This window comes from Salmo trutta, chromosome 22, assembly GCF_901001165.1.
Source record: "Salmo trutta chromosome 22, fSalTru1.1, whole genome shotgun sequence".
Lineage (NCBI taxonomy): Eukaryota > Metazoa > Chordata > Actinopteri > Salmoniformes > Salmonidae > Salmo > Salmo trutta.
Genome location: NC_042978.1, coordinates 5,421,776 through 5,437,007, shown reverse-complemented (window position 1 = coordinate 5,437,007; position 15,232 = coordinate 5,421,776). Strand labels below are relative to the sequence as shown.

Here is a 15,232-nt window from a genome sequence, read left to right as displayed (position 1 = left end):
AACTGTAGCTAAATGAAGTAAAGAACTATTGCTAAATGAACCAACTGTAGCTAAATTAACTAACTGTAGTTAAGTTTTACTTTGACAGGTAAAGTGTGAGCATGGGTGACAAGGAACATTCCAACAATTGTCTTGTCTCTGTCAGGCCCTGTCTATTGTAGATATGTCCTAAGAAATGATGAACGAACGCCACTGTAAGGTTATTTTCGATACTAAAACATCTAGCCGTAGGGACAACAACCAAAAACAGAAATCCGTTGAGGTGAAGTGCAGATAATCAAATTTCTCACCCTTAATTAAACCACTGTAGCGAGGGCCATTGTTTAACTCCAGAAATTGTCATTGTATTAAAAGTGTTGCTGTCTTTTGTTCTGGCGATGTATGCTGCTGTCAGTGGTCCTGTCGTTAATGTGCCATCACCACGCCTCCTATCCTCAATAGACACCGCCATTATTATTTCCTCTGTCTGTTTGTGTGTGTGTGTGTGTGTGTGTGAGTGTGTCTCTTTCTCTCTCTCTCTCTCTGTCCTACATATCCCTTGGCAGGAGAGGAAGAGTGGAAGAGCAATATGGTGCGAGACAGTGATGTCATCCAACATCTGAGAGACCTGGGGCTGTGTAACACACACACACACACACACACACACACACACACACACACACACACACACACACACACACACACACACACACACACACACACACACAAACACGTTGTATACACATACAGGACAAACAATAATAGGACTATATTATAAAATATTGTATCGCGTTACTACAGTTGGATTCCTACCTTTTTCTGTGAATGAGCAGTCTTTTTCCTTTTTTGAATTGGGTGTGGCACTATACAGCATAGTGACTAACATGTCCTGGAGCCTACAATGCTTCAGTGAATGGGTGTTGGCCAGGCAGATAGTATGACAGACAGGAAAGGATCATCCAAGTGTCACCCTCACAATTATAACTTAGTGTCCACAAGGTAGAAATATAGTGCCTTCAGAAAGCATTCACACCTCTTGAATGTTACAGCCTGAATTTTAAATGGATTGAATTGGATTGAATTGGATTGAATTGCTTGTCCCTGGCCAACACACAATACCCTATAATGTCAAATTAGATTTATGTTTTTCAATATTCTTACAAATTAATAAAAAATGAAAAGCTGAACTGTCTTGAATCAATAAGTCTTCAACTGCTTTGTTATGGCAAGCCTAAATAAGTTCAGGACTACAAACTTGCTTGTCAAGTCACATAATAAGTTGCATGGACTGTTTAACATGACTATCTCATCTTTGTACCCCGCACATACAATTATATGTAAGGTCCCTCGGTCGAGCAGTGTATTTCACACACAGATTCAACTACAAAGACCAGGAAAGTTTTCCAATGCCTCGCAAAGAAGTGCACCGATTGGTAGATTGGTAAATAAAAAGCATACATTGAATATCCCTTTGAGTGTGGTGAAGTTAATAATTACACTTTGGATGGTGTATCAATACACCAACTCACTACAAAGATACAGGTGTCCTTCCTAACTCAGTTGCCGGAGAGGAAGGTACCTGCTGAGGGACTTCACCATAAGGCCAAAAAACTATACAACAGTTAGAGTTTAATGGCTGTAATAGGAGAAAACTGAGGATGGATCAACAACATTCTAGTTACGCCACAATACTAACCTAATTGACAGAATGAAAAGAAGGAAGCCTGTACATAATAGAAATATTCCAAAACCTCCATCCTGTTTGCAATAAGGCACTAAAGTAAAACTGTAAAAAATGAGGCAAAGAAACGTACTTTATGTCCTGAATACAAAGTGTTAGGTCTGAGGCAAATCCAACACAACACATCACTGAGTACCACTCTTCATATTTTCAAGCATGGTGGTGGGTGCATCATGTTATGGGTATGCTTGTCATCGGCAAGGACTAGGTATTTTGAGGGGATAAATTAAACAGAATTTTTTTTTTAATTTCACCTTTATTTAAGCAGGTAGGCCAGGTGAGAAAAAGTTCTCATTTACAACTGCGACCTGGCCAAAATAATGCAAAGCAGTGCGACAAAAATAACAACATAGAGTTACACATGAGATAAACAAACGTACAGTCAATAACACAATAGAAAAATCTATGTACAGTGTGTGCAAATGTAGTAAGATTAGGGAGGTAAGGCAATAAATAGGCCATAGAGGCGAAATAATTACAATTTATCATTAACACTGGAGTGATAGATGTGCAGATGATGATGTGCGAGTAGAGATACTGGGGTGCAAAAGAGCAAAAATGTTTTATAAATAACAATATGGGGATGAGGTAGTTGGGTGTGCTTCTTACAGATGGGCTGTGTACACGTACAGTGATCGGTAAGCTGCTCTGACAGCTGATGGGAATGTAGCAGGATATATGATAAACATTAGAAATGATGATAAACATTAAAAATGATGGCCATGCATCGTTTTTGAAAAAAAAATCCTTATTTTTCATTGTAAGCTCATTTCCTTGTGTGGCTGCCATCCAAATAGTATTGCATTTCTTTTGTCATCTGATAAAGATAAAGCTATTTTCTGCAGAATCTGTTGCACTAATATCTTTTCTGTGAAGGAAAACAATAGTTGCAAGTCCCTGATCACTCTGTTGAAGTAAAAAAAAAAAACACTGTTGACTTTCAATATAAAACACAACCCCTGTCAATACACAGCTGGACTCACCAGCTCCTGCTTTCACCCATTGTGCTATTTTCAAACAAACCCTTGACTGGCTCAACCATTCTCGGTAACTATGGTAAGCTCATAAAGTAAAATAATGTGACAGGTTAAATGAAGAACTTGATCTGGTTTATCTCCTAACGTATTTCCCAAGTTGACTACAGGTATTTACTTAAAAAGTAGCCACAAATATACACATGTACTGATAAAACTTTCCAAATACCCCTGTATAAGGTATATACCGTATACCACCTAAGCATAAAACCAACACTTGCAAAGCATGCTGGTTATTATTCTAATGAGCTCCGCCCCCAAACAAGTACACAGTTGGTCGGTCAGGACCAGACCAAATCTGAACGAATCATAGACCTCTAGGCTGTTTCACAAGTTTGAACAGCACAGGACATTAGTTTTATTCAGTAGAGTACATTACAGTATAGTACAGTACGGTACAGTACAGAAGAGTTTAATTCAGTAGAGTACAGTTTAATTCAGTAGAGTACAGTACAGTTAAGTTCAGCAGAACATATTAGAGTAAAGTAAGGTACAATATAGTACATTATACTGTGCTGTACTCTACTGTACTGAACTACACTTTACTCTACTGAGCTCTATTGTACTGTGCTGCACTGTCCAAACTTGTGAAACATAGATGTCAATGATTTGTTTAGATTTATTCCGGTAGGACCTATTATTTGTTCAGATAATCTGTACAAATCATATACATTTTTGGGAGAAATTAAGGCCGTCTATGTGGATGTTGAAATCAAGGCTGATCTGTATCTGACCCAATATTAACCAAACACAGATGTCTATGTTGGCAGAAATTTCACAAGTGTCTGGGGATATGAAATGTGTTTAGATACTTTATTCTCTCAGAATATTAGCAAATCATCGTATCCCCTTCGAATTATTCAATTCTCAAATGATTTATGCACGCCAATCACAGACAGGACGCCAATGCGCAACTCTCCCAGAGTGCTGTGCGTTTTTTTTTTTGCCATCTTGTCGAGTGGTAGAGAATGAGCAGAGCCATACTTGAGCTAGCCTGCTAGTAAGTGAATTTCAGTCACAGTAGGAGTTCTAAAGAGTGAGAGAACCCGAGGACGGGGAAGCTGAACTTTCTTCAATTCAGGAATTTATGTCTACCGTAGGAGGATATAGATTCCATGTGACGAGTTGAAGAAGGATATGGACTTGTTTATATGATGTCGTGCAGGCTGGTTCCTATGTAAGGAGAGAACTAACGATAGCTATTTGGCTAGCTAGCTAGTTCGCTTTTAGCTACATTAGCTGGCTGGCTAGCTAAAGGGAAGAGTGGTGAAAAACGAGGCCCGCCAGTCAGACTGAAGTATCGGTAGCAGCCGGTGAACAGTAACTGCGACAGCGGCCTGCTTGCAACTCCGGGCCGTAAAAATACCTCACACGGGAGGCCAGGTCTGGAGGAGCCGGAGGAGAGGAGACGGTGGTATCGGGAGACTTGTCACATTTCGTGCTGACGGAGACTAGCTTGCTAGTTACCTTGTCCGAGTTCAGAGGAAATTTGTTTGTTCGTTTTTATACTCAGCCACACTCTGCAACAGGAGAGGGGAGCAAGGAAGATGTCGCATACTTGTCTCTCGTTATAAACTGTGAGTTCTTTAGATGGATAAGTTAGAAGACTACCTAACTAATTGAGCTCATACTTAACACTTTAATCTGGAAATAGAGAGCTGGAGTGACTAACATATTAAATATGTCAAAAATGCCAGCAAAGAAGAAGAGCTGTTTTCAAATCACAAGTGTGACACAGGCTCAGGTGGCGGCCAGTAGCATCACGGATGACACCGAGAGTCTGGACGACCCTGACGAATCCAGAACCGAGGATGTGTCATCAGAAATATTCGACTTGTCACGGGCCGATATTGACACGGGGGTATGTGACAGAAGTTCATCCGAGGAAACCTTAAACAACGTAGGGGAAGTGGAGGCTGCAACAGGTCATTTTAACGGGGGGCACGCTTTTAGAAGTACAGGCAGAAGTCATGTCAATCAAAACCTTTTAGGGGGTAGTGTGCCTGTACCAGCCGCGAGTAAGCCCTCCATTCCAACCTTTGCATCTCAGCAGCTGACAACAGTCAATGCTTTCCCTGCTGCGAATGTCTCCCCAACAAGTGTGGCTCAAACGCCCCCAGCTGCGCCTAGCACTACAACCACTGTAAGCTATAGTTCACGTTTCAGGGTCATTAAACTTGACCATGGTACAGGGGAGCCCTTCAGACGGGGCAGATGGACATGTACAGAGTTCTATGAGAGAGATTCTGAGGGCTCTGGCATGAGCAGGACTGTGGATAGCATAAAACACACTGTCACCCTTGACCACAATGCAGACAGGGACACTGGGCTTGGGGCCACAGGAGACTCTGTGGTTGCTTCTAGTACCCTGTCCACAGAGGCTCAAGAGTCCACAGGTGATAGTGGCTACTCCACTATCCATCATGGCCATCCTCCGGAGCCTCAGCAGCAAGGCAACGGCCTAGCGCCCCAAATAGGGAACGGGGGGAGTGCCTTCCAGCCCATGGGTTACTCAGCAGTGGTATCCCAGGCCCAGGTCAACGTCCAGCCCGCTGTCCCCCAAACACTTCACCCTACTGGCCTCAACGGGGCGCCCCAAGGCGGCATGCTGAAAAAATATCCCCATATGCCTCTTGCCACGCAAGCCCAGCAGTTTGCCTACTCTGCTCATCCCTCTGGAACGCACCCCAGTCAGCTGGACTACTTACCCCCTCACCAGCCTCAGAGCTCCAGCACTCAAACCCTCCCTATGGCCTCCCTCACTGTGGGGCCTCCTGCGAGCCAGGGCCCCTCGCCTGTCATCACCCCAGCCGGCCTCAGTGCTCAGGTGCTGGGGTTGTTGGCTCAGGCCGGGGAGCTGACAGGGTCTCTGCACAGCGGTCCATTAGCCTCGGCCCCGGGGATGTTACTACAGGTGGGCAGCGGTGCAGTGATGGCCCCTCTCCTGCCCGGGGGTGCCATGCAGCACCCTGTGAGTCAGCCCCTGCCTTCAGGTGGAGTGGGCAGTGTCCTCGCACCTTCCACAGCCTCCGTTGTCCAGAACGTGCCTGCCACAGTGCCCAGCGCCACCAACACCCCCCCAGGCCCTGGAGGACTCTCCCAGGCCCAGGTAGTTTGCAGTGGGGCCACGTCGGTATCTGCTGGGCAGGGCCTTCCCGCAGCCAGCCAAGAGGATGACAGCCGCAGGAGGTCGGACAACCTTCCTCAGCCCAACGCCACCCTGGGAAAAGATTTCATGAGGCCTTTTATCCCAGAGAGCCTGCAGCTGGCCAATCCCACCGTCAACAGTCTGTTCGGGATAGCCATTCCCATGGATGGGGATGAGGATGGGTAAGAAAGATGACTGTTTCAATTTCATTTAAAATGCCAGTGGCCACTCCCTATCTCAATGTTCAACCTCATTGTATTCTTTAGTGTACACACAAGGTGTTTATGCATTCACACTCAACAGGTGTCAATGGGCATCATGTTAAGATAAACAAAAAAAAACGTAATCATCTTTTACATCACATTCTGCAGCAATGCAGTCATACTCGACATTGTGTAGTGAACACCTCCCCTTGCCAAGGCTGGTGTGAGGTATGCTATTCCTGGAATTGTTTAGTTGTATGTAAAAACATGTCTTGCAGTTGTGTTCAGAGAGTAAATTTGGAGTTTGGCAGGCGGGAGTGCGGCTGGCAGGGAGGAGCATTGCGCCAGAGAGAACTGTCGTAGAGTTTTGGTGTTTTTCTTTTGTGCCCACCAACAGGAGGCACAAAATACTTGGATAGCTGGTGGGGGGGTTGGATATATGACCCTGTTCGAGAATTGAATTTCTTAAAGACCTGAAACATATAATAATTTATGCTTAATTCTAATATAAAAATGTCCATTCTGCATAGCTAAGCATACTTCTTGAGCTGTCTGTATCCTACTTGACGAGTGGTTCTATTTTTAAAGAAACTAAATATGCATCTCTGCGAAAATCTGGGTAAAAGATTTAAAGGAGAGTCTTATGTGAGTTTTATTCTTTACATTTAGTTATTGCTTGGTTTTCTAAAGTCTACCAACCTTGCCAGCAGGCATGCCAGCTAAGATGGTTAGAGACACAGGCAGCGCGTGAGTTGTTTTAAGTTTGGGGAAGATCATTTTCACCATAACAATGCACCTTTATAATAAAGCATTCTGTGCATTATCGCGTTTGCAGACTTTTATGTAAGATGGTATACTATTCCTAATGTCATGAGTAGATTGCATAGTCCTAATTTGGGCTAATATCATAAGTCAATCTTTTTATAAACATATTTCATGCAAATCTACTACACTTTATATGACTGGAGGGTGGAGACATTAGCAGAATCTTTTATAATATGACAAAAATGACAGGGTAGCCTACTTTGCTGACACTGACAAACAGATCAATAAAAACAGCATTGTCTGATCCATCTCATAGTCCTACGAGAAGATTGATGAGGGGTACTTACGATCGTTGTCCTGTTCGAAGGTGAACCTTCGCCCCCAGTCAGGTCCTGAGCGCTCTGGAGCAGGTTTTCATCAAGGATCTCTCTGTACTTTGCTTTGTTCATTCAGGCCAAAGAGTTCAATCTTGCTTTCATCAGACCAGAGAATCTCGTTTCTCGTGGTCAGAGTCCTTTAGGTGCCTTTTGGCAAGCTCCAAGCGGGCTGTCATGTGCCTTTTACTGAGGACTGGCTTCCGTCTGGCCACTCTACCATAAAGGCCTGATTGGTTGAGTGCTGTAGAGATGGTTGTCCTTCTGGAAGGTTCTCCCATCTCCACAGATGAACTCTGGAGCTCTGTCAGAGTGACCATCAGGTTCTAGGTCACCTCCCTGACCAAGGCCCTTCTCCCCCGATTTCTCAGTTTGGCCGGGTAGCTAGCTTTAGGAGGGGTCTTGGTGGTTCCAAACGTCTTCCATTTAAGAATGATGGAGGCCACTGTGTTCTTTGGGACCTTCAATGCTGCAGACATTTTTTGGTACCCTTCCCCCGATCTGAGCTCTACGTACAATTTCTTTCGACCTCATGGCTTGGTTTTTGCACTGACATGCACTGTCAACTGTGGGACCTTATATAGCCGTGTGTGCCTTTCCAAATCATGTCCAATTAATTGAATTTACCACAGGTGGACAAGTTATAGAAACATCTCAAGGATTGTTAATGGAACTAGGATGCACCTGAGCTCAACCTGTTTTTGCTTTGTCATTATGGAGTATAGTGTGTAGATTGATGAGGGGGGGACGAGTTAATACATTTCAGAATAAGTCTGTAAGGTAACAAAATCTGGAAAACGTCAAGGGGTCTGAATGCTTTCCAAATGCACTGTATTTGTTATTTCTCAGCTCTCAATTTTGAGCTCAATAGCAACTATTTTACAACTAAGATATTTAATATGGCTTTGATACAAATACAATTTGACATCCATCTAACCTGGAGGAGGAAATTGTCTAAAAACAAACTTTCAAGTGGCACTGACCCACCAATGATGGAGTGAGTATACGAACTCACCGGGAATATGATCGATACTCTCAACTGGTGCCAATAATATAGGCTATACTGTTAGCTAAATTAAGTTGAGAATTTCTTTGTCTTCTCGTTACAGCAATAGCCATTTGCTTTCCAAACTACGTTTTCCCGCGATTGTGTTTAGAAATATTGCGAAATGCCTGGCTGGGCCTCTACTTTTCATTGACAGTCGCAACTCAATAATAATCTATTTGGTGTTTGCCGCTCATGCTGCCGAAATTGCGTGCCCTTCCGACTGTAGACAATGCGATTTAAAACAATATATTTTTAAAGAAGCTAATGATCCTCTGTGGCTCAACCATACTTTCTGGTGTAGTAGCCTATTTTGAATGATTTAATTTATTTCTGTATTGACAGGAGTAGGCTAAATCATTTTGGTAATTTAATTCAGTGTACATTAGGGTAAGCTGAGTCTTATGGACGTCCCACCTATGGCTTGACAAGCTAGCTACTCTAACTTTATTGATAGCCTGAAATGGCTTCTTGGTAGCTAGCTATGAGGCTGGGAGATAGCTATCCCAGATTGGGAAACTAAAGCCAACTTGATAAAGTTGCTAGTAGTATACAGAGAAACAACAAAAACATTTTTTACAGGACAAATCTGAGGGGGCACATGCCTGTGTGCCCCCTATAGGCATAATGCCTCCGCCCACAAAAACTGGATAATAACCCACTTCGTTATAGACAATCAGTACCCCTTATTTACCACCTCTTTTTTGAGTTGAGGGCTCTCAAATAAATTACACTAAAAGTAATTGTTTTGCAGCTGACACTAACTGAAATGAATACTCTCCTAGCATGTAGCCCTGTGTTTTGTTCTCTATATGGTGTCGAATGTCTCCTGGCTCTCGTCCTAGCATGCCACCTCATCAATACCCACTTTTCAATTGTCTCTAGTATAGCGGGATGTGTGTGAAATGAGGTCTGATTGTATTGTCCTGATGCTATTTTCCTGAAACTAATCATTGTTTACCGAGAGACTTTGTTCCAGGCCAGCATCAGAGTTGTTGATGTGCATGATAGGGGAGAGAAGGGGGAATGGTGGTGGACAGAGCGAGTTGTTGCCAGTGTGATGTCATCGGAGAACAGCCGTGCCCATTTGCTAATCGTTCTCGTATGTCGGCCATGACATCAGGGGAGCCCTGTGTAACCAGCACTACTTTTGACCAGAGCCCTACAGGGTGCCATTTGGGACGCAGCCCAGGACAGGCTGTGTCGGAGGTTGAGTGGACAGAGGGGACAGGTGGCGATGATAGCCAATGGATCTGGGGCCCAGTTAGCTATGAGATAACATGGCTCGATTGAGTCACCAGGCCTCGCCTCTGTCAACTGCCTCGATCGGTCCTGACCTGGGGTGGTTGATGTTGGCCTTTTTTCTGTCCTTAATCTCTCATTGTTCAGGCTGACTCTTGCTGGCATTTACTCTCACTGTTTATAGACTCTTGGGGGGGGATCTCCAGAGGGCTCCTATAGATGCGCACCAGAACACGTGTGTAGAATGTTCCTGTGCTGAAGTTTGGTTAACCTTGGAGTGCGTATGCTGGTAGGCTAGCCTATATTTGTTTATTTGGATCCCCATGAACTTTTGCAGAAGCAGCAGCTACTCTTCCTGGGGTCCACAAAAAAAGTTTCAAAACACTAATACACTGATGCCAAGAGTGTGCAAAGCTGTTATCAAGGCAAAGGGTGGCTATTTTGAAGAATCTAAAATATATTTTAACTCTTTTTTTTTTTTCTTTTTTTTGTTACTACATGATTCCATATGTGTTATTTCATCGTTTTGATGTTTTCACTATTATTCTACAATGTAGAAAGTAGTAAAAATAAATAATCTCTTGTGGTACTGTATATACATTGCATTCGGAAAGTATTCCGAGCCCTTTCCTTTTTCCACATGTTATGTTACAGCCTCATTCTAAAATTGATTAAAATGTTTTTTTCTCTCTCAATCTACACACAATACCCCATAATGACAAAGTAAAAACAGGTTTTTATACATTTTTGCTCATTTATAAAAAACTGACATTACATTTACAGAAATATTCAGACCTTTTACTAAGTACTTTGTTGACAGGGATTAGTCTCGAGTCTTCGGTATGACGCCACAAGCTTGGCACATATTTATTTGGGGAGTTTCTCTCATTCTTCTCCGCAGATCCTCTCAAGTGCGGTCTGGTTGGTTGGGGAGCGTCGCTGCACAGCTATTTTCAAGTCTCTCCAGAGATGTTAGATCGGGTTCAAGTCCGAGCTCTGGCTGGGCCACTCAAGGACATTCAGAGACTTGTCCCTAAGCCACGCCTGTGTTGTCTTGGATGTTTACTTACGGTCGTTGTCCTGTTCGAAGGTGAACCTTCGCCCCCCAGTCTGAGGCCCTGAGCATTTTTACATTTACATTTTAGTCATTTAGCAGACGCTCTTATCCAGAGCGACTTACAGTAGTGAATGCATAAATTACATTTCATACACTTTTAAATTTATATATTTTTTTGTACTGGTCCCCCGTGGGAATCGAACCCACAACCCTGGCATTGCAAACACCATGCTCTACCAACTTAGCAACACTCGAGACTAATCCCTGAGTGCTCTGGAGCAGGTTTTCATCAAGGATCTTTCAGTACTTTGCTCTGTTCATTCAGGTCAGAGTTCAATCTTGCTTTCATCAGACCAGAGAATCTCGTTTCTCGTGGTCAGAGTCCTTTAGGTGCCTTTTGGCAAGCTCCAAGCGGGCTGTCATGTGCCTTTTACTGAGGACTGGCTTCCGTCTGGCCACTCTACCATAAAGGCCTGATTTGTTGAGTGCTGCAGAGATGGTTGTCCTTCTGGAAGGTTCTCCCATCTCCACAGATGAACTCTGGAGCTCTGTCAGAGTGACCATCAGGTTCTAGGTCACCTCCCTGACCAAGGCCCTTCTCCCCCGATTTCTCAGTTTGGCCGGGTAGCTAGCTCTATGAAGGGTCTTGGTGGTTCCAAACTTCTTCGATTTAAGAGTGATGGAGGCCACTGTGTTCTTGGAAACCTTCAATGCTGCAGACATTTTTTTGTACCCTTCCCCCGATCTGAGCTCTACGTACAATTTCTTTCGACCTCATGGCTTGGTTTTTGCACTGACATGCACTGTCAACTGTGGGACCTTATATAGCCGTGTGTGCCTTTCCAAATCATGTCCAATTAATTGAATTTACCACAGGTGGACAAGTTATAGAAACATCTCAAGGATGGTTAATGGAACTAGGATGCACCTGAGCTCAACCTGTTGCTTTGTCATTATGGAGTATTGTGTGTAGATTGATGGGGGGGGGGGTGAACGATTGAATACATTTCAGAATAAGTCTAAGGTAACAAAATCTGAAAAAAGTCAATGGGTCTGAATACTTTCCAAATCCACTGTATTTGTTATTTCTCAGCTCTCAGTTTTGAGCTCAATAGCAACTATTTTACAACTAAGATATTTAATATGGCTTTGATATGCAGTGTGTGCGAAATACGCATTGGCCATTGCGTTGGGCGCTAGGCTACAACTGCAACTTTTTGGGGGACATTAAACATATCTTAGATTAATACAAGGCTACTAGCAGTGGGTATTATATTTAGTTTGATCTAGCTAATATGTTTTTTCCGTTTCCGCTTACGTAGGTGGTGAGTTAGGCTAATTTATTTGGGGCTATGATATTAGTGCACTTAAAGATGCAGCCAAATTGAGAGAAAAAAAAAAAAAACGAAACGTTCTGTAACCCTATTTTAACATTCAAATATAACAAAAATACAGCACATTTAATTTTCATGCTTTATCTGATCAACTTTTTGTAGGAAATGACTTGACAGTCCATGTTCATGACAAACAACTGTAGATATGTTATCTTATAAAAACAACACTGAAAATAACTACAATAAAAAATAGTGCCTCTTTGAAACTGTAACACTAACCCTGTTTTACAAAATGACCTCAAACGGTGTGTTTCCTAGAATAATGTTGATGACTATTTTAGAATGTGCTTTTAAATAGTGTGTGATCTGTGACTGTACTAAGCAGACAAGGTAACCTTTTCACTTTGCAACTACACACTTGTATCTAACTTATTATAACGGCATCAGACATTTTTACTGTTGAATTTTAAGGTTATTGATACTGCAAATGGCCCCTTCAAAATGTTAAATTCATCCTCATGGAATGATCCCTGACCTCTGTGTAAAATAGGAAGACCTAATAGTAGACGTGCTTTGGATCTGGGAACTAGTCCCAAGTTCAAAATGTTCATTTTAAATGGCCGTTTTCCATATTATTAACCTTAAAATTCCACAGTAAAAATGTCTGACACTGTTAAGTTATGTAAATACAAGTGTGTATTTCAGCTTCCACAGACAAGGGTCCCTCCTCTAAGAAAAACAACTCTGAAACAAGAACATTGTTGTTTTGCCTTCAGAGTCCATACTAACCCAGTTTACATTTGGAATTGAATCAGCCCCATAGTGTGTCACAGGCAGTTCCCAGAATGTTGACCATGTACAAACAACTGTGCATGTTGGCCAGGCATCTCTCTTGCTGTCTCCCCCTGGCATTCTATCGCTCTCTTGCTTTCTCTCACTCTTCCTTACACACCATTTTTTTCATAGTGGTTACAGTATGTGAAGTATCTCTGGGCTTCATTTCAAAGGGAAGTCTCAAGACCAAAGAGAAATTGTCAAAACCTTGTTATCGTTCTCGGCCCACTACCCAAGTAGACGACGTTTCTCCTGGTGATGACAATGACTAATGGACCCCTTCAGATTCTTAGAAATGTTCAATGAGTCCTTTGGGTGGGCTCTCTGACCTGTACTAGCCTATGTTCTGGGCTGCTTGTTTTTTTGTAGGTTACATCAGATGACTTGACCGAGTCTCACAAGTTCACCTACATATTTCAGAAATGTAACTTGTATTTCATTACAGTGGTTACGATCATGGCTCGAGACTTAACTTTTTCCATCAGTCCCAGAATTTTCCCAAAATGCAATTTAAGCCATCCCAAACTGAACATGAACTGTCCCAAATTAAAAATATATACATGCCTGCCTGCCTACCTACCGACCTACCTACATACACACTAACGTTCAAAAGTTTGGGGTCATTTAGAAATGTCATTGCTTTTGAAAGAAAAACACTTTTTTTTTGTCCATTTAAAATAACATCAAATTGATCAGAAACATTGTTAATGTTGTAAATGACTATTGTAGCTGTAAACTGCAGATTTCTTTTGTGGAATATCTACATAGGTGTACAGAGGCCCATTATCAGCAGCCATCGCTCCTGTGTTCCAATGGCATGTTGTGTTAGCTAATCCAAGTTTATCATTTTAAAGGCTAATTGATCATTAGAGAACCATTTTGCAATTGTTAGCACAGCTGAAAACTTGTGTTGATTAAAGAAGCAATAAAACTGTCCTTCTTTAGACTAGTTGAGTATCTGGAGCATCAGCATTTGTGGGTTCGACTACAGGCTCAAAATGGCCAGAAACAAATAACTTTCTTCTGCAACTCGTCAGTCTAATCTTGTTCTGAGAAATGGAGGCTATTCCATGCGAGAACTTGCCATGAAACTGAAGATCTCGTACAACGCTGTGTACTACTCCCTTCACAGAACAGCGCAAACTGTCTCTAACAAGAATAGAAAGTGGGAGCCCCGGTACACAACTGAGCAAGAGGACAAGTATATTAGAGTGTCTAGTTTGAGAAACAGATGCCTCACAAGTCCTCAACTGGCAGCTTCATTAAATAGTACCCGCAAAACACCAGTCTCAACGTCAACAGTGAAGAGGCGACTCCGGGTGCTGGCCCTCTAGGCAGAGTTCCTCTGTCCAGTGTCTGTTCTTTTGCCCATCTTAATCTTTTCTTCTTATTGGCCAGTTTGAGATGTCTTCCTTTTGCAAATCTGCCTAGAAGGCCAGCATCCCGGAGTTGCCTCTTCACCCTTCTCCCCCGATTGCTCAGTTTGGCCGGGCGGCCAGCTTTATGAAGAGTCTTTAGTTGTTCCATACTTTTTCCATTTAAGAATGTTTTCTTGGGTATCTTCAATGCTGCAGACCTTCAATGTTGCAGATCTGTTCCTCGACACAATCCTGTCTTGGAGCTCTAAGGGCAATTCCTTTGACCTCATGGTTTGGTTTTTGCTCTCACATGCACTGTTGACTGTGGGACATTTTTATATAGACAGGTGTGTGTGTGCTTTCCAAATTATGTCCAATCAATTGAATTTACCACAGGTGGACTCCAGTCAAGTTGTAGAAACATCTCAAGGATGATCAATGGAAACAGGATGCACCTGAGCTCAATTTCGAGTCTCATAGCAAAGGGTCTGAATACTTATGTAAATGAGGTATTTCTGTTTTATTTTTAATAAATGTATAACAGTTTTAAACGTTATTATGGGGTGGGTGTGTGTGTGTGTGTGTGTGTGTGTGTGTGTGTGTGTGTGTGTATTGATGAGGGAAACATTTTAATACGTTTCAGAATAAGGCTGTAACTTAACAAAATGTGTAAAGTAGTCAAAAGGGCTGAATGCTTTCCGAATGCACTGTAAGTCCCAAATGGAAGGCAAACAAATTGTTTGTCACCTATAACACCGTAGACTCCAATGATCAGCCAAAACAAGCTCAATATCACAATGCATGCAACACAATCCCTATTTAATATATATTCAGCTATATTGTGAGTAGGTCTATGCCATCTTAATTTACCCAGTTTGTCAAGAGATTTACCAAAAAAATTGGTATTGGCCCTAAAAAAATAACATATTGGTCATTCGACACTTCCTACGTTCTTTGAGAACGGCAGCTTGTGAGTCACTCAGGGCCACTGATGGGACTCTCCTCCATGCAATTCCATGTCTCTGAGATTACTAATATGAAGAGCGGCCCTCTGAGATGATTTGGATGATCTCGTATTTTACAGAGCATCGCTCTGATCCGCCAATGTGCCACCTCCA

The 15,232-nt window shown here is 42.5% G+C and overlaps 1 protein-coding gene across 1 annotated transcript in view; it reads left to right on the top strand.

The window, feature by feature from the left end:
* Nucleotides 1-3,687: 3,687 nt before the first annotated feature.
* LOC115157954 (TSC22 domain family protein 2) overlaps nt 3,688-15,232 on the top strand; it is a 54,648-nt gene continuing 43,103 nt past the window's right edge. Inside the window, exon 1 of the mRNA XM_029706323.1 lies at nt 3,688-6,084. Coding sequence (XP_029562183.1) covers nt 4,436-6,084 — 1,649 coding nt within the window. The 5' untranslated portion in view covers nt 3,688-4,435. The remainder of the gene's footprint in view (nt 6,085-15,232) is intronic.